A 20,500-nucleotide genomic window follows, 5' to 3' on the forward strand; every position below is an offset into this window, starting at 1 on the left:
CTTAAAGTCCTGCGGGTCTTCCTTCTTTCAGAAGTTCAGTTAAACTCTAGAATTATCATATTGATAACAATTTAGCCCTTATACTAAGTGCTAGGTGTTAGTCTAAGTGCTTTATTAAGCATTAACTCATTCAGTATAAATCCAGAGTAGCTGGTGACTCTTAAATGAGTTACTGAAGAGTGATTAAAGCCTTCCTGTTAGTTTCATTCATACATTTAAGTGGACAATTTAGCAGGGCTACATGAGGAGTCAGTGCAGATGAAGCAGCTGTGAAAGGAACCGCTCCTTTGTCTTTGTGTTTGTGTGAGGTCCATGGGCTGTTCCCAACCAATGATGATTGAGTGTGGCAAAGATACTAAGACAGGCTTTGGGGTGGCAGTGTAGTATAGTGGTTAAATCCATGGCCTAGCTTGGAATACTCTACTTAGAGACTAAATGACAAGTCACCAAGGGCAAGTTTATTCAATGTAAGGTTGAAAAATGAGTAAAAATAACTATCTCATAAAATATCTCATGAAATAACTATCTTATAAAAATAAGCATACATGCCATAATGTATGTATATCACTTAACACAGCTTTTATAGCTTTCAGTAACCTTCTGTAAATTACAGTTGATGTGTGTTGTCTTTTGGCTCTTCTCTTTGCTCAGGCAACAAATCAGAGAAAAATGTGAAAACGTACTAGATCAGTGATTCTCAAACTTTAATGTGTGTGAGACTCACCTGGAGGACTCATTGAAACAGATTGCTGAGCCCCACCCTCAGAGATGCTGATTAAGTAGTTCTGGGATGCCACAGGAGAAATTGCTGGTCTCAAAAAATTCCCCGGTGCTGCTGCTGCCTGGGAATTGCTTTAGAACCACGACTTTAGAATTATAAACCTCCATCACCACCTAGTGGTTGATTTATGAAATACAATGCGTATGCATTTTAACACGTTTCATTTAGTCCTGGTAAGTGTCCTGTGAAATAATCGTTGTCTTCATTTTACAAATCATGAAACTAAGATGCAAAGAGATAAAGTAATCTTATTAAGGTTTGACAAATAGTATATGGAGAACTGATAATTGGATCCAGACTGTGAGGCTCCAAAGCCAGTGATCTCATTCAGTGTTATCCTGTCTAAAATACATTTTTCAGACCATTTCCCCCAGTAATTCCACTTCTGAGGAAGTAATCAGAAGTATGGACAAAGAGGAATAAAGATATTTATCACAACATTATTTATTATAGTGAAAATTCATAAGAGACTTTAAGTCCATCATTGAAGGGAATGATAATATAGTGTATACTTGAGAATATTTTACAGACAACAAACATGAAGCTTTAAGTATTTTTAATTATATGGAAATTGCTTATATAACATGAAGAGGGAAATGTAGGCTATTTCATAAAATAATTACTTCAAGACCCTCCCTCCCTTATGCACATAAAAGAGAAAATAGACCAAAGTATTAACATTGGCTAGTGGGATTATGTGTTATTTATATTTGTTTGCCTTTTACTTTTTATTACTTGCCAAATATTCTACAATGAGTATGTATTTTGGTAACTAGAAAAATATTGTTATTAATTTTTATTTTTAATCAATTATATTAAAATTTGGGAAATTCTAAATTTCTATCCATTTACAAAATGTATTTAAAGAAAAAGTGACATTTATTTAGCATCTACTCTGTCCTCAGCACAATGCCAGTTACTGTGAGTGATAGTTACATGAGATGAATAAGAACTGAGCCTCCCTTTTTAGGAGTTTTCTTCCCTCTTCTACAGGTAGAACTAACACAGGAAAAAATCAGCACATGATATAAGACAGTGAGTCTTATGAATATAAGAATATATGAATATAAAGAACGATGTGCTGTGAGCCTTCATGGAAGCTGGGGAGCTTAGGGCTAGGGTAATCTTGGAGGAGATATTAACGAAATAGGGCCTTTATGGGTGGAAGTAGAACTTTCTAGAACTACATGAGCCAGGCAAAGAGACAGGAGGAAGCATAACATACATGTAGGAATAGAGACAGGATTGGCCTGCCCCTCTTTCTTTGTGTTCTGTATCGAACCTGTCACTTACATGCTTCATTTATATAAATCCCCTCAAATTGGTGATATTTAGTTTTTTCAGTGGTCGAGACCTTTCTGTTCCTTCTCTGGTGAGTGTGCAGTTACCCCTTACTTACAGGAAATAGCCTAGCACTTCACCATTCCAACTTTGATCTACCAACTGGCTGATTCAGCATCATCTGGGAGCATGTTCATTATACAGAATTACAGGCCCCACTCCAGATCACAGAATCAAAACCTGCATTTTAATAAGATTCATGTGCACGTTAATGCTCGAGAAACTCTGATGTAGCATGCCGTGATTAGACTCACTCTTTAAGGGCATGGTGGATGATCTGGGAGGACTACATATTAACCAACACTTGAGAAGGAATATTTTTGCCAGTTTAACCATAGCAAATACCTGCTGTATACAGTGCAGAGAAGAATGAGGCATGGTTATTTGGATAAGTACAGAGGAAATTACTGTCCCATTTTGATGAAGCACAGAAATGGAGGGTGCGGGTGCTGTGTCCTCAGGGAGATGAAATGGGGCACTGTGATAGCAGAGGACCTTGACTGGGAAGGTGATGGGGCATTGAGGGCAGCTTCATCTATTTCACAGTTACATCTGTGTTGAATTACAGCTTAGTTTCCTCTTTGCTCCTTTATTTGAAAAATTCTGCTCTTTCAGCATGGTGTTCTGTTTGTTACCAGCTGAATCCTGTTTATTGGCTATGAATTCAAAGGGAGAGAAAAAGATCCAGTGGCTGATGTTATTGGGCTAGGGGTGAGGTGCAGAGGCATGGAAGAACAGGTGGACAAAACCAGTAGCTATAACCCATTATGAAACGGTGATTACCTCTTTCCTATCAAGTGCAGTTTTCTTCTGAGTTTTAGTTGCGTACTTGGTCTGAGTCACAGTGAAACCTTTGAGGTTTTGTGAAGGAAGGACAGAGCTGTTGACTTCAAGTCCTACATTTCTGGTTCCCTTTTTGGCTTTTAGAAATAAAGTTTGGTTTCCTGAAGGCAAGATGAATCTTCTTTAGGGTCCTTCAGGTCACGACCAAAGGAGACTAGGTTAAGTGAGGGCAGAGTCATGTCAAAACAAATGATAAAAGTAACTCACATGGCATGTCTTGTGAATTTTCTTTAAAGATGTATAAATTTAAGACTCTGATATGAGTGACTAAAATAAATCATGTTCAGGGGATCCAAAAAGTCAGGGAAGAATCTCTGTGATAACGGCTACTAGGCTGAGTTTTCAGAGGTGGTTGGACCCTATATTTCATCATCCTATTTTGCTTCTTGCTCAAAGTGAAAAAATACAGGACTTCCTCCAGCTAACTGGATCAATGCCCAACCACCCTTTAGAGAAATCTGTTATAGGCTGTGAGACAGAAAAGCTTATAAGGCAAGTGTGTGTTAGCTTTGCTGGATTATTTCTTTTGTTTGTCATCCTCAGATATTATTTTCTTCTTCTTTAATTTATCAACTGGAGTCATCACCAGGATATATCCAGCCATTTTAGAATCAGCAGGTGATAACCACTAAACATAGGAACTCATCATAGCAATAGGGCCATGGTGGTGGGATGGGGGCACTAGAGACAAGAGGGGATCACTTTCAGGGCCTGCCATCCCCACTGTATGCACCTTCATCTTAGAGCTGACTTTAAAAGCTTAATAAATAACTTAGCAAGGGCACGCAGAATAAGTTTTTTATTGTAAGGAACTTAGCCCTGGAATCCAGGTTTATGGAAGGATACCTATGGTGGTAAGATGAAGAGTCGTTTTCTACAGGGATGTCTCCTCCCCCCTTTTTTTCACTCTATATTCTCAAATTCAGTAGATATTTTTGTCCCCCTGTGCTTTTACATTTTACATTACAGAGGTCTCAGATGATAAATTAAAGCTGTGGTGCCTCGTAGATGAAGATCCATTGACTTATCTGCCAAAAGAAATATATGATCCATGCATTTTGGTGAAATATTGAAGTGAATGAGTATTTTACAGTGAAAGTATTCATATCTAGATTAAAAAAATCATTTGGAAAATAGTAATGAAACATAACAATGTAGTTTTATTTTGATGAGGATAATTCTTAAGAGACAGTTTTATATAGAATAAGTTAATAATTTTTCAGTGTGTGATTAAAATCTGGTGGTGGCGGTGGTGGATTTAAGCAACTAGTGGATTGGCCTAGGTAATCTACCTCTAAGATCCCTTCTTACCCTGAGATTCTACAATGCAAATGTTGTTGAATATGTAAAGCTACAGAGTGTGGTGGCTCGTTCAGCATCCCAGATGGTTTACCCACAGGACAAGCACACTGCGCTATTTTTGTGGGAGCTTCAAAAGCTGTTTTAAAACCAGTCAGTCAATAAATATTTATAAGCTGTCTACTATGTGCAAGACACTGTGCCAGGAACTTGAGAAGACTCAAAGGACAAGAATCCTTTCCTCAGGAAGTTTTCAACATATTTTCTCAAATGTCTGAGATCTTCTTGTGAAATCTGTCCTAGGAAATTTTCTCCTAATAAATTCCTAAGAGCTAAAAGGTAACTTTCTAGGTAATTCAGAGAATTCTTCCTCTCTAGGAAGGAATATACAGAGAGTAGGCCAAAGTGCCATTAGTAAAAACAAAACAAAATACCTAGATGTATTCTAAGCAAGGCAATATAGAAATATCTACTTTACAAAATAATTTACACTATTTAATCAAGATACAAAGGAAGTGTGTCTGTGAATAATTCTACCAGGGCATGAAGAATAAGTCTATATGTTAGCAGTAGCATACACCACTAGAATCACTTATACTGGGCTACTAAAGAAATTAACCACTGAGTGTTTCTCTTATTTGATTAGGATAGTGTTACCCCCAATATATTCTCTAGATCCTGCAGATTATGAGTTGGTGATGGGGTATGGCAAGTCCTACTCTTTTTTTTTTTTTTAATTATTTTTATTTATTTATTTATTTATTTTTGGCTGTGTTGGGTATTCGTTTCTGTGCGAGGGCTTTCTCCAGTTGCGGCGAGCGGGGGCCACTCTTCATCGCGGTGCGCGGGCCTCTCACCGTCGCGGCCTCTCTTGTTGCGGAGCACAGGCTCCAGACGCGCAGGCTCAGTAGTTGTGGCTCACGGGCCTAGTTGCTCCGCGGCATGTGGGATCTTCCCAGACCAGGGCTCGAACCCGTGTCCCCCGCATTAGCAGGCAGATTCTCAACCACTGCGCCACCAGGGAAGCCCAGTCCTACTCTTTTTATCCGATGCTCAGTCGAAGAGGGGGAGTCCTTCCCTCTCTACCTTCCTAAGTCTTGTCTCCAGGCTACTAGTTCTGGGTAAATATTCTCTCTTCCCCCATTCTTCTTCTTGAATGTGTTCCTCTGGCTGAGCTGTGTCTACCTGGTAAAGGCCATAAGAAGATTAAAAATAAAAGTAGGTAATAGTGTCTACTATTTCCAAAATACATTCTACAATGATGGTTAGGCTGGGCCAAGAGAAAAATTGGGATAGAATTTAGAGTAAATACAAAGAGGGAGTGAGATGGGCAGTCTTAAGATATCCAAATGGTATAGCAGGGAAAAAAGATAAATGGAAGGGAAGAAAGGAGTCAGAGAAAGAGATTGATTGACAAGTGATACATTGGGAGACAGAACAGAAAGGTGAAAAGAGAGGAAGACATATGGAGAAAGTAGATGTAAAGACTAGTGATGGTTAAAGATAGCTTATTATATAAGAAGTGATAGAGAGAGAGAGAAAGATGGGGAAGGAAAAAATAGAAAACTAAACATAGAATAGTTGAAAGAAAGAAAAGAAGGAAGGAAGATAAAAAAGGAAATGATAAATGTAAAGAAAGAGGTAGTAGAAGAAAAAATTCCAAAAGAGAATATTAACCAGGAAAAAAAAAAACCTGACAAAGACCAACACGAGAAAAAAAAAAAGTACAGTGCATTAGGGTCATATTGATGTATAGATCTCCATACATAAAATGGAAAGTTCATCTGCTTTTCTGTCCTGCAAAACCAGACAATTTTGCAAGTATGGAACCTTGAGAGAAAAAGGAAGAATCGGCAAGCAACGGGGAAACTAATCCAGACAAGTGGCTTCCAAGTTTCAAGGCAGTGGTGGTCATAGCCTTCCTGCTTTGTTTTTTTTTTTAAGTCTGTGCTAATTGGTGACAATACTGGATCTAGCAACTCCCAGAGCCCCAACCTCCTATTGCTGGAATGGGGAAAAAAATTAAGGATTGCCAAGAGGGTGAGATACTTATCAAGTCTTGGGGGAAGAATGTCTGGAAACCACTGTAGAATAGCAGGTATTTTCCTTCCCCAAAGAATGCTTGATTGAGGTAATTCCTAGGCCTGAAGTAGTAAGCAGTCTTGCACCTGGTCCTGTGGATTGGTCCCTACTTGAAGAGAATCAAATAGAGTGTGTTCATCTGCATTAAGTGGGTCTATATTTATATTCTGAAACTGTGCCCTGGTAGCTAACTCAGCCAATGAGTTAGGAATTTCAGTAGGCGTAATTGGATCCCCATCAAATGAGCCTTGCCTTCCAAAGCTAGATGGAGTTCCAGTGCTGGAGGTGTGATACTTTGTTAATTCGGAGCCAAAACATCGTAACTGTAGGATGCTAGATGCTCTCTGCTGCCTTTCACCCTCATTTTCTTGCACTTCACTTGGAATTCCTTCTGGCTTGGGACCTTCGTCAGGTATACCAATAACAAGCTGCTCAGGAGTAAGATCAACAGTTCTTTCATTGAGAGGGTTGCCTTCAAATATTTGTTCCAAAATGTTTCCTTCTCCTCCAAGATCACTTTTGAGGCAAGGTGTATTCTTTGATTGAAGAGAACTGGTTTCAGGAAAGGGCATAATTCCCCTTTGGCCCAACTGATTTATAGAACATGGTGTGTTCCTCTTCAGAGTGGACACGTCATCTCTGAAAGGACTTGGGTTTTGACTTTCTCCAGGCAGTCTTTTTTCTGAGCTGTTTCTTTGGCCAGGTAGGATGCTTGTCGGGGAGATAGTATGTCTTGCATGCTTAGTATGACTGTCTTCTGTATACACAGGGCTGGTGTCTTGGTTCTCCCCTGGTGCAAGACCAAAAGATGGAGTGTAGTCTTGTAGAGTAAGTGGATTGTCCTTGGGCCCTGTGGAGCCACCAGCACAGCAAGGACCTCTCTGGCTTAGGTGAAATAAATGTGCTCCTTTTTGACCTGCTGGGTAACTTGGAGGAATTAAGTCTGGGAAAGCCAAGTGTTCTCTCTCTGGTGAATTTAACCTAGTGATCTGCATGCCATAATTCAAATTCTCACCTTCATGTCATATTGGATTTTTCTGAAGCCCAGCTGGGGAGTTACTGGAATAAGGCTTGTTCTCCTTCTGGTATGGTGAACTAGCAGGGGCTCTGTGTAAATTTGTTGGCTGATCCCAGAAATTTCTGTTAAAATATGGCCTTCTTTCTTTCTGCTCTTGGGCTTGAATCCTGTGGTCCCAGGAGTTCCAAGAAGGAAACATAGTGCTTTCTTCTTGTCCAACGGCATTATTAGCATAATAGCCCCTGCTCTCGACCGGCCGTGGTTCAGTGGGAGCTGTATTATATGATGGGAAATTCTCATCTGGGCTCCAGGGGTAAAATTCACCATAAGGGAAATCCTCCCTGGGTTTTGATGGATTATCTAAGGAATAGGGAAGGTATTCCTTTGGTTGATTTGAGGTATATTGCTCGCTTTCATAGTGCCTAACTGTTGGATCTCCTTTAAAGCTTGACTCCACCACACCCCATCTACTTTGTCCTGGGAAAGATTCATCTCCAGTTGGATCTATTGGGTCTTCTTCATTATAAGGGATTGTCTTTTTTGGGTCTGTAGTATTCATGGGATAGTGTGGATTTTCAGGTTGCCTCATTCTATTGGGAGAATCATCTCTTTCAGCCCATGTATTACTTCTAAGGTATGGTGAGTTTTCCCTGGGATCATAGGGGTTATAGTCAGGGTAGTAAACACATCCTCCAGAGCCATGGGAAGGATGAGGTAAGTGTTCTTCATGCCTTCCAGGATCTTCCTTAAAAGGTGGAGAGATTTCTTGTTGGTTCCAAGTATTTCTTCCAGCAGGAAAATGTTCCCTTGCAGGGGAAGGGAATCCCTCAGAGTACACAGGATGATATATACTGTGCTTTAATTCTGGCTGATTAATTTCTGATTCATGTGGAATTCTTCTTGGCTCTAAAATAATCCCTTTGGGCAAATTCTGGCTTTGGGTTTGTCCATTAGAATTTGGAGCTCTTCTGGAATCTCCTCTCAGGTAATAAGAGTTTTCACGTTGACCAATAGAATTAAAATTTGGGACTAGCATGTTATGCTCAGGATGAGGCAGTTTACAGTTTGATTTATTAACTCCATAGTCTTGAGAGTTTCTCCAGGGGCCATTTGGATCCCTCGTAGGAATGACTATTCTTTCTTTTTGACTTACTGGCTTCTCTCTTGGATTTTGGATGTTTTCATTGTGGCCAACAGTACCATGTTTGGGACCCAGAGGGGCAACATTGGTTCCCACAGGGTGTTTATTTGGCCCTTCAGGCTTTCTTCTGAAATTTGCTGGATTTCCTGCATAATTGGGAGAATTGCCTCTTGCAGTGGAAGCATAAGCTCTGCGATATATTGGATATCCTAGACGAACTGCTTGTTTGCCTTCCAAAGCAAAGGAGTTCCACCAGGGACCCCTTTGAATTTGTTGATTTCGGTAAAAAGACCCATTACGTCTGTGTCCCATAATGGTGCCAGTAGGTCGCCATTGTCTTCCTGCAGGAAAACTTCGGATGTTAGGATTTGGATAATTTTCATGAATATTTGTCTGACTTGGTCCCCGTGGGGTTTGACTTCTTGGAACTCCCTGGCCTGAAACATTTACTGCAGGGCTGTTTTGAGCTGTAGGATTGCTCACAGTGTTAGACCCCTGGACACTGTTTCCTGTTGGGCTGGTGTCATTTCCACCCTGACTCCCTCTGGGATTGGGTGCATTTGACTGGGTAGAATTAGTTTCAGGAACTGTTGAATTAGCCGAAGGATCGGTGGCTGGACTCTCTGTTTTAGGAGGATCTTTTTCTTTTGGTTTTTCAAAATCTTGTTCAAACATCTCTTCTGAATAATAAGGAGGACGGCCCCCAAATCCATGATATCCAAAATATCCAAAGTAAGGATTCTGTAGGGAAGAAGATGGAAATTGATAATTACTCTTTGTTTCACACCATGGTGCTGCTTGGAATTTTTAAAAGTGATAGTAAAAATCTTATTGGCCACATAACTTTTAAATCACCGTTGGCTATGCTTTCTTTCTTGAAATTTGATTCCTCCTTGGTTTCCATGACCCTTCTGCCTTCTGGTACTCTTACTCTCTGACCATTACTTTTCAGTTTTCTCTTCCTAGGCCTGGATTCTAAATCTAAGTTCTTTTTGTTTTTTTTTTTAGGATTCCATCCTCTATCCACCTTATTCTTTTGTTCTCATTTTGCACACCTGCTTTGATCAATCTATTGCAGTCCAGTTCTTTCAATACAGATACATGCCAGTGACTCCTAAAGCCATAACTCTGGCACATGATTCTCTCCTGAGGTTGAGACAGCAAGACTGCTACACTAAAGAGTTTATGAGTATCTCCAATTGAATGTACCCAGACTGGACTCACTTTACCCAAAACCTCATTCTCTAATATTCTGTATCTAAGCAGAATTCACCACTATCTACCCAGTTTCCCAAGTTTCCACTCTCTCCTTTATTTCCCCCAGATAATTAATGACCAAATCTTATAAAATCTAAACTTTCATCTTTGTCCCCTCCTCCTTTATCCCCAATACCCCTGAACTGTTGCAACAGTTTTCTTACTGGTTACTCTGGATATAATTTTACTTTTCCTATAATCCTGCCTCTCCATTGCCATCAGAATAGTGGAGGTTGGGGGTGGGTATGTGGGAAAGTTCTGTCACTTTCCTCCTTAAATATTAAGTAAAGTTGCCCTTACCTTACAGGACAAACTCTAAACCCAGAGCATAACATACAAAGCATGGTGCCAAAGAGTGGAGCTCTAGACAAATATGGGTTAAAATCCCTATTCCACCAGTACTAGTAGTATGACTCTGGGCTAACCTCAGTTTATTCATTTGTAAAATGGAGATAATAAAATAATATCTACCTCATAGGTTATCATGAGGATCAAGTGAGGTTACATATATAAAGCTCAGTGCCTGGTACTTACTAAGTGCCTGATAATAATAATATATAATATTAATAAAGATAATAATTATTATTATTTTAAATAATCATCTGGCCCATAACAATTATATCCAGCCTCACTTCCTCCCCCTTGTACTTTATGCAGTTGTAAATCACACTACTTGCAGCACTATTCACAATGACCTTAAAAAAGAAGGAAACTCTGCGATATGCACAAACATAGATGAACCTTGAGGACGTTTTGGTAAGTGAAGTAAGCCAGTCACAGAAAGATGAATGCTGCATGATTCCATTTTATGAGGTATCTAAAACAGTCAAATTCATAGGATCAAAGAATAGAACGGTGATTGCCAGGGGCTAGGGGGAGGGGGAAATGGGGAGTTGCTAATCAACGGGCTTAACGGTTCAGTTAAGCAAGATGAGTAAGATGTGCTGTAGAACATTGTACCTATAGGCAACAATATTGTATTGTATACTTCAGAATTTGTTGGGAGGGTAGATCTCATGTTAAGTGTTCTTACTATAATAAATAATAATTAAAAAACAACTACTTTTAGTTCTCTGAGTACTCTATGTTTCAGTGCCTTTGCACATGGCTTCTTCAGATTGAACTTTCTCTTTGCCTATACATTTATCCCTCCTGGAGAACTTGATTCATCTTCAGGACTCAGCTTGAATGCTCCCTTCTCTGTCCTGGTTTTCTTGGGCAGAATTAGGCTCTACTCTCAGGTGTCCACAGCAGTATAGGCTTCTGCTTTAACAGTTATCCCACTGAATTTCAGTTGCTTATTTTTCTGGGATTCTCCCACTTGACTTTCTCATGTGAAGTTTTTGAGTGAACACATTCTTCTCATCTTTGTTTTCCCCAGTACCTAGCACAGTGGGAAGTGCTTAATAAATGTTTGTTTAATGAATGATGCAATCATCATGAGCAGTGTCAGTATGTTTGTTAGACACACATGTGGCATTTAGGTCATTTAGTTTTTCTTTTAAAAAAAATACAATCTAAAGAAAAAGTATTTTTATCCCTACTTGTGGATAGAGATGAAGAGACGGATGGGTGGGGATATGTCTCGGACAGCATGCAGGAAATCAGTCAGTGTCCCCGAGAGGTGGAATGCAGATTTGTTAATACCTGTGCTAATTGCCTGGGTCATCCTCTTTCACTCTCTCATGAAATGTTTGTAAAAATTTGAAGTGCCCATATTTACAATAGCCAGGACATGGAAGCAACCTAAATGTCCAAAAGAATGAAATAATGCCATTTGCAGCAACATGGATGGACCTAGAGATTGTCATACTGAGTGAAGTCAGTCAGACAGAGAAAGACAAATATCATGTGATACCGCTTATATGTGGAATCTAAAAAAAAGGGTACAAATGAACTTATCTACAAAACAGAAATAGAGTCACAGATGTAGAAAATAAACTTATGGTTACCAGGGGGTAAGGGGGAGGAGGGATAAATTGGAAGACTGGGATTGACATATACACACTACTATATATAAAACAGATAACTAATAAAGACATACTGTATAGCACAGGGAACTCTACTCAATACTCTGTAATGGCCTACATGGGAAAAGAACCTAAAAAAGAGTGGATATATGCATATATATAACAGATTCACTTTGCTCTACACCTGAAACTAACACAACATTGTAAACCAACTATACCACAATAAAAATTAAAAAAAAAATTGAAGTGCCCATTTCCAGGTTGCATACATTTATCTGAATAATCATTTGGGATTATTTCACAATGATATATCTGAAAGCACCTTATGCCATTACTGAATAGGAATTTTCAATGTCATTATTTTAACTACCCGCCCCTCAGCCCCTCCCCCTAGAACTATCAGGTTTCCACGTTTCACTGAGGACATATCACATATTTAGGGAAAAAGAGGACGTACACTCCAGGGGTGGGGTACTGTGCCACAATCACTACAATGGCTTTTTTTGATGACACATTGCTAGAATATTTAAATAGTGTATCACTGCATTTGGCCCCTCTCCTAGTGTGGTGTACTAAAAAAGCCATTGGATAGGATATCAGAACACTTGGATTCTGGGTCCAGTTTATCCTCTAACTCAGTAGGTAAAACTGAATAGTAATTTAGCTTCTCTTGGCTTCAATTTATTTGTACAATGAGGTCATTAGATGATTACTTAATTCCCTTCTGGGAATAACATTCTGAGATAGATTTACTTCGTTCCTGTTGACTAGTTGTTCCATCACTGTTTAGAGTCCAGCATCAACCTTGAGCAAAGGTTAGTAAGTTAGTCTTCTGAGAGAGAGAGAGAGAGAGAGGTTGATTTCTATACATGTAGAGGAGAAATGATATATCACATTTATTTTATTTTAGATTACTTGCTTGGTTTGTTTCACTTTTTAAAAATCATGGGTGCTTGAGCTACAGGTTCATGTGTTGGAATTTAGCTTTCTTATTAGATAGGGATAAAAAAAAGCAGAGACTTTCAGATTGTAATTCCTAATGAGGAACGTAGCTTTGCTTGTACTTACCCCACCTTCTTCATTGCTGACTGGTGGACGTCCATAACCTGATGGTACCCTCTGAAAGGTGAAAAACACAATGAACACAGAGAAAACCACTTTCTATGCTGCCATTTGATTGTAAAACTCAAGATTTTAAAAAATAGTTCAAGTCAGCGTTAGCAGTGTTGGTGGCTTTTAGCTTCTGAGTCATTAGCTCTTAAAATCTAGCTATTAATAATTATGACATAACCATCAGTGAATTCTGGTAAATACAGAGCCTTCAGCTGGATCCCAGGTTATCTTACGCAAAATACCATGTGTGGCTGCATCTCCTGGCAGTCGTCCTGCCCCATCACCAATACACACATGCGTGTGTGCGCGCACACACACATACACACACACACACACACACACACAGAGAGAGAAATTTGAGTGCTATTAGGATCCAAACATCTATATTAGAATATCTAATAATTGAGATTAAATAATGATGTTATTTTTTGAATGTTTACATTTAAGGTGACAAACTGACAATCCTTCCTGGATTATTACTAAAATATTTTTATAGTCAAAACCAAGGTTTATTTTCTTAATCAAACTAGGAGGTTGGGTTTCTACTCATGGGAGGGTTGAGAAAAGCATAGTGGGAGGGTTTCAAAAAGCAATTCACAGAAGTTCTACATAGATGAGATTAATAGATATTTCAGCAAGAGAATCATGTTCATCTTTTTAAATCTTCACCTGGTACTGCCTTCATTTTCTTAGTTCAGTATTGCCAGTAAAAAGGATGTCACTCTTATAAGGAAAAAGAAATAAGAAACTTTTACTGCTTGAAATGAATTGTTCCTTGGTTATAAGAAGCCTTCTTCGTTATAGAATTGTAGACAAGAAAAACCAATGCCATAGCTAAATGAAGAGTCATCAGATATTTATTGTTGTTGTTTTTGTTAGTTTAACTGCAACTGACCATTAATATTTCTTTAGTTCAATTAGTTTATTTTGTGATTCATATTTTAAATGCTTGTCATGCAATTTCAACATTATGTTTTATTTTAATGATTTTAACCTTTAAAGGATTCCTATAATTATTATTTGCAAGATTCTTTACAATGAAATATCTTTATCTAGAAATAATAAGATATTATGGAAAGATCTTAGTCTAATCATGGTTTTCAAACTCCATTTTGTCCCAATTTCCCCATTACATTAAATGAGGATAATCTTTGTGTTTTCTCATCTCTTGGGTGAGGAATAGTAGTGAAGGAGCACAACCTTTTGAAATTAATTCATTATCTAAGTTAGTAGTAGTGTTGGATGATTTAGGCTGTGTTCATTTCACCAATTTGAGTAAAAAATCCATTTAAGAAGTTCTTTTTTTCCTACATGATTATTGATGCGATGATTTTGTTTCATATTCTCTACTGATTGGCATATGGCATTCCATTTAGAATGTATGAACTCAAATTAGTTTGAGATATAACATGCTAATATTATTTTTCAATTCTAGTTTAAAGGAAAGGAACTCACATGTGGAACATGCCACGGTGGCTGTTAATAGGGAAATAGCCCATTGCCGAATGGTGGGAATGCCTAGAAAGAACAAAAGAATCAGAGTGATGTGGAAAGGAGAAGAGTAAATGAAAAATGAAACAAACTTACTAAAGACAATTATTTGGAACTTGGAAGTCTACATCTTCCTTTGCATTAAACTGTGAATTTTTTAAGGGCAGAGATGATAATAATAATAATAACAATTAGTATTATTGAGCACTTATGTTCTAGGTAATGTGCTGAGAATTTTATACTAGTAAGCTCATTTAATCCTCACATAACCATAGAAGATATGTGCTATTATTCTCATTTCACTTAAGATTCTGAGGTTCAGAGAATTGAGTCACTTGCCCCAAATCTCAGAGCTAGTAAATGATTGAAGCCAGGATTCAAAGCCAGGAGTGTCTTTTCATTCAAATTTGTATTCTCTACAGCTATAATAGGTCTGATAATGAAGGCTAATCGACTTAAGACAACATTTTAGAAGCTCCATGATGGATGAGATCTTGAGAAACCATCTGCCTATCTTCTTGCTTTAAGTCAGGACTACATTTATGCTATCCTGAAGTCCTGGAAGCAGTGTTAACTTTCAGAGCAATATTTTAGATCATCGAAGCGTAGATCTGGAAGGGACTTAGAGAACATTCCATTTACTCATGATGAACCTGGAGCAAAGTGACTTGCTCAAGATCATACAACTAATAAGGGCCAGGGTAGAATTCGAATCTCTGTGCCCTGACTTTTCTATTGGTGCTCATGTTTATACCCTGTTGCCTCTGTATTTTAAAAGGAGCTTCTCAACAGTATTTGGGTAATTTTTCATTAAATGAAGGCTAGAATAGACTTGCCAGGCAGTTTTGGATAGGTGGTGACAGCATCACCTTGGAAGAAAGTGTCCAAACTAATGATGCTGTTTTGTACATAGCGGTATCCGTGTTGAGGAGCATTGGAGGAAGTGTGTTTGTGAGGATGGCATGGCCCTCCCAAGCCCTCTGAGGCCATTTATGACTCTGGTTTGGAATTTTGCTGGGCAAGCCTCACCTGAGGTGTCTGGGTTTCCTCTTGGGGCTGAGTTGGGGTGGGTGATGGCTGCTTTAAAGGATGCTCCGGTAGGGGCTGCTTTAGTTGAGGCTGGTTGGGTTTCTGGGTCTCTGGGGCTTGATCAGTCTTGCTCTGGTGTTTGGGTGCTGAGGGAGATGAGGGTTTCTGTGGGCGCTTCTTGTTGGGTGGTGGCTGAGACCACATGGGCATCTGGTACGGCAGGAAGAGCTGAGGGAGCTGCATACCATTTCCATACAAGGGACCCAGGTGTGCCATCTGCAAGGGTAGTAGATAACAGTAAAATCACATGAGGGCTGGTACTCCAGCTCTTCCCACCCTCTTCTGTCAGTCTCTAAAACTCAGTCCAGGATCTTAAAAAGCCTATGAAGCTTAAGTCAACAATGGAAGCTTCAAGCTCATTAGCTAGCATTTTTTTTTTTTAATGCTCTCCTATACTTTTTATTTTTGTTATTTTTTTTTAAATTGGAGTATAGTTGCTTTACAATGTTGTGTTAGTTTCCACTGTACAACGAAGTGAATCAGCTATATGTATACGTATATCCCCTCCCTCTTGGACCTCCCTCTCACCCCCCTAGCTAGCATTTCTTTACATGTTTTCTTACAGAAATGAATTTCAGTCTTTCAGAAAACCAATGAAACAAAGCAAAAGGCAGAATTAGGTGAGAAATTTCAGTTAAAGAATTCAGCTTATAATTTTCTAACTGGAGCCCTGACTCAGGTAAGAAGTGTACAAGTCAAGTTACAGAGGAGTTGATATCAAGTTCAAAATTCCTGTGACTTGTTACAGGCTGGATGAAGAGGAGAAAGAGCAAAAAGAAGACAAAGGAAGTGAGAGTGTTAAAAAAAAAAAAAAAGAGTAAAAGTTTTATGTGTGTAAATATCCTTATATGGGGCCTATGCTTCTCGATTACAGGTGAATCCTCATTAATTCCGTTTTCATTATGAAGATCTCCACAATTACAAGGTTAGCAGGGAAGCAAAAGTAGTTATAATCTGAAAATGCTAATGTATGAATTGACCTCTTACAACAGTAGTTCCCATTCAAACATTCCCTCTCTGACTTAACACCAGTTTCTGTCTCCAGGCTTCGTTAATCAGTCTCTCACTGTCTATGGATGATACACACACAATACCGTGCAAATGCCATATGGATTGATGGAAGGTGAAATTGCAAATCTTGCATTAAGATGTAGGATTTCATGACAATTAAGTTGGTAAAAATTTCAAATCACTGGCAAATTTGCTAAAACTGAGAATGAGAGTTTGAAAAGTTGGGCCTATCAAAAGTTAAAATGAGAAAATTGACAATGATGATGATTTTAGGTGAGGGGCTTTAAAAGAGAATGACTTGAATGAAAAAGATTAAGGGAAAATTGATGAAGTCCTTGATTTTTCCCCCCAATGGGTCTCATGATCATGTTACAAAAGTCAAAAGTAACATATAGTATTATTGTACTATCATACAATTTTTTCAGAAAAATTATGCCAGAAGATTCAACTGATAATATGTTCATTATTAGTTAGTTCTAAGAGTTAGCACATAGTGGGAAGTATAAGCTAAATTTTAAAAATTGGACAAAAACTTATTTCATAATTTTAGTGTTATCTTTCAAGATAATCCAAATAAAACTTTATCCTCCTCCCAGTGTTTACTTATGCTATTTTTTTGTTCTCATTATTTGTAAATATATCTTGTGTAGTCTTTTCCCAGAACAAATTTCTCTCAGATATAAAGAAGCAGTATAATTAATAAACGCTTTTTATCTACATGAAAGTACAATATTAATGAATAAGAAGAAAATTTGGTGTAAGGGTATAGGTGAAATAATTTTTTTTCCTTGAAACTCTTATAATGGTTAATTAAAACATGTGAATAATGATTGGTGTCTTTATTAGCTAAGACAAACCTTATAACTATCTGTATATAAACAAGAAATCATTAGAAATAATATAAAGCGGAACTTACAGGTGGGGAGTTCATAAAGTTGAAGTGACCATAGCGCATCATCTGTGACAAAAGGAATCCATTTATGTGGCACAAAGTGAAAATTTTTTATTCAATAAAATCACAAGAAATAAGTTTCTGATTTTTAGATATAACAGTCATAATGTCTTTTACTAGTTATGCATGAATTTAAAATAAGTAATGAAATTTAAAAACCTTCTATGGCACTATGATTTGAGAGTTTAAGAGGTAGAGTCTCTCTGCCTCTTTCATAAGAAATTTTATATATCAGAAAGTTTTCCAGTATTCTCCTTTTTATTTTTTATTTTTTGGCGGCGCCTTGCAGCTTGCGGAATCTCAGTTCCCTGACTAGGGACTGAATCTGGGCCTGGCATTAAAAGCCCAGAATCCTAACCACTAGGCAACCAGGGAACTCCCTAATATTCTTTTTAAATGAACTCTCAGGACAGGGCTCTGGAAAATGTCTCTCCTGAGACTGAACATACATACCTCCTCACTTTTACTGCTAAATCCAGGCATTCGGGGCATTTGCAACTGGAAGTGAGAATATTTGTGACAAATTCAGAACATCAATTGAAATAAGCCCAGGAATTGTCCCCAAGCTATGCAACAATAGAACATAAAGAAAAGTCCTAAATTTTTTTAATACTCACTGGCATAGCAATGGAATAACCAAGCAGACCTAGAAAGATGAGGAGAATCTTCATTTTTTCCGCTGGTACCTGGAATACAAAACTGGATTTTATTTTTGAACTGTGAAATAATTCTGCTGGGGGCACTTGGTGCTTATCCAGGCACTAGCCCACCTGCCTGTCAAGGAGAACACTGATATACACAGTGAAAGGGACCTCTGCTGCCATGTTTATTTTACATTAAGAAACTATTAGATAGTTATTACCTGGTACTGTTCTAAGCTGCCAAAAGGGTCAGTTAAAAAGGAAAGATAAAAGTAAGAGAGGGAGAGAGAGAGCGAGAAGAGAAGAGACAGAGAGACAGAAAATATTGATGCTTGAAAAGATGGCTCATAGCACTGGAATGTGAAAATTAGAAATTAGGAGTTTATCTTGAAAAATATGATATTGGTGATTTTGAATTTCTAGTTGCTAGGCTGGTTTAGAAAGTCATAGTAGTGTCTAACTATATTCACTGTTCAGGATAATCTCAGTCCCAGTGATGGGACAATCCAAAATCAGTACTTTGAGCTACTTTCTAAGGTGCTATAGACTACATTCCATTATAAAAAGGCTTGTTATATACACTGGAATATTTTAGAATCTATGCTTTTCTTCTATCCGCTATTGTTGTTCTGTTATTATTATTGTTATTGTTATTATTTAATCTTTTTACAAATCACTTCTGCTCAAGGTCTGGTAAAAGAAATGGGAAAAAATAAGAAAAACTATAAATTTATCTCTTTGTTAGACACTTTGATTAAACATAGAGGAAAAGATAGAAACTATAGACATATATGAAGTTTGGAGATTGTTTTCATGGATTTTATTTATCCCACTCTAGTTAATTATGCAAGGCTTGTATAATTAATACTTGTATTTACATCTTTGAACAAGGTTTCTTCTAAAGCATTTACTTGGGTAACCCCTTAAGAAAACTCTTCCACTTGCATATATAATAGACAAAAATAAAGGTTTTAATCAGAATGATATATTTTAATGGTTTATCAGATGCAAGACAATTCCTAGCCAGTAACCAGAATATAGACACCAGTATTTGCTCATTCCTTTTGTTTCTTCTTTCATTTTCTGGGCATGAAATGCACCTAGTAGTGATTTGAGCCAATGCTCACCCTTCTACTTGCTTTCCACAGAAGCAATATAACTAGAGGACACTTCATCATTTTCTTAAACTGTAGGTTTAATGAGTTACCTTTTATATATCAGAGAAATTGGGAGAGTGTAATTAAACAAAGGAAGCAGTAATATGTAAATGCCTTTCCTACCAATTAAAGATTTTCAGAATCATAGCATTGTAGAGAATTAAAAATAACTGAAACTAGTGTGCTTAGTATAGGCTACCACAACACAAGGAAGTTAATAAGGAGAATACTGGTGAATGCTTTCCTAAATCTACTTTCTAAGATTATGGCCTGAGATTTTGGGGGAACCTTTGTATGTTTAATTTCTATCTTGCTTAATCATCCATTTAATTTCTATAGTAGCAGTCACTGAGATTCTTGATAATGCTACACACTCATATAGGAAGATGTGGTCTTTTGTTTTGCGAATATAAAATGTCACTCTTTTTCTCTTTTATAAAATTAATATATTATGTTGGATGACTTTAAGATTCCTTCCATCTCTAAAAATTCATGATTGGATAAAAGTCTATGCTTAGCTGTTTTTTTTTTTTTAATTATAATGATTGTTATGGAATACAATGACTATGTAAGTTCTTAGTTCTAACATTCCATCTGTGGACTCAGATGCTCTTTTTTCTTCTGACATATTTAAATAGTGTTTTATCCTCTCAGGTGTACTTCTGACAATATTTAGTTCGATACGTGATCTGTTTGTATTAGGAAAAATAAATGAAAATACTCGCCAAGTTATCTAGCTTAGGAGAAGAGGCTTCATGCCTGCACTGCAGCAGCAACATTTTTTCACCAAAATTTTCATAAGCCTTTAAGAAAAGTATAGATTTTGCATGAGAAGAAACTCAAATATAGAAGTGAAACAAATAAATGAAGAAACTAAGAGCAAAGCTTCAGCTCTACCTTTATTAGAGAGTCTTCAAACTCTCTTCAAGCTTAATCTTCTATTGCTTTAAGAGTAGGGTGAAAGCTAAATCAGAGAGAAAATGACCCAGGCACTGTATTTTGAGATACTTTTAGTGCAATGTTGACAAAACTTGAATGCTCAATGGGGACGTGTACAAAAGCCCAGTGTTAAATGAGATCTAATTAGTTTGGAAGAAAGCTTATAAGAAAAATAAATACACCAACTAAACCAAGCAGTTTAAAGTTTTATCAGAAGATTACTGTGCAAAAATTGATTATCAACAAACATCAAAGAATGCAATCAGGAAGTCAGCCAACATCTATGAATTAAGTTCATTATTTGGAACTATATTAATTATGTTGAAAATCTCTAATACTCACCCAATGCCACTTAGAAACTCCAACATATGAAAA

General features: G+C 37.6%; 1 protein-coding gene across 1 annotated transcript; it reads right to left on the reverse strand.

Annotated features, from left to right (window-relative positions):
- Positions 1–6,402: 6,402 nt before the first annotated feature.
- Positions 6,403–19,965, reverse strand: ENAM (enamelin). Its single transcript, XM_036852036.1, is given in 8 exon segments — positions 6,403–9,246; positions 12,801–12,851; positions 14,301–14,363; positions 15,366–15,641; positions 17,353–17,394; positions 17,842–17,886; positions 18,006–18,074; positions 19,912–19,965. Coding segments are annotated over 8 exon segments (3,444 nt in total).
- Between the last annotated feature and the right edge of the window lie 535 nt (positions 19,966–20,500).

Source organism: Balaenoptera musculus, chromosome 5 (genome assembly GCF_009873245.2).
Source record: "Balaenoptera musculus isolate JJ_BM4_2016_0621 chromosome 5, mBalMus1.pri.v3, whole genome shotgun sequence".
Lineage (NCBI taxonomy): Eukaryota > Metazoa > Chordata > Mammalia > Artiodactyla > Balaenopteridae > Balaenoptera > Balaenoptera musculus.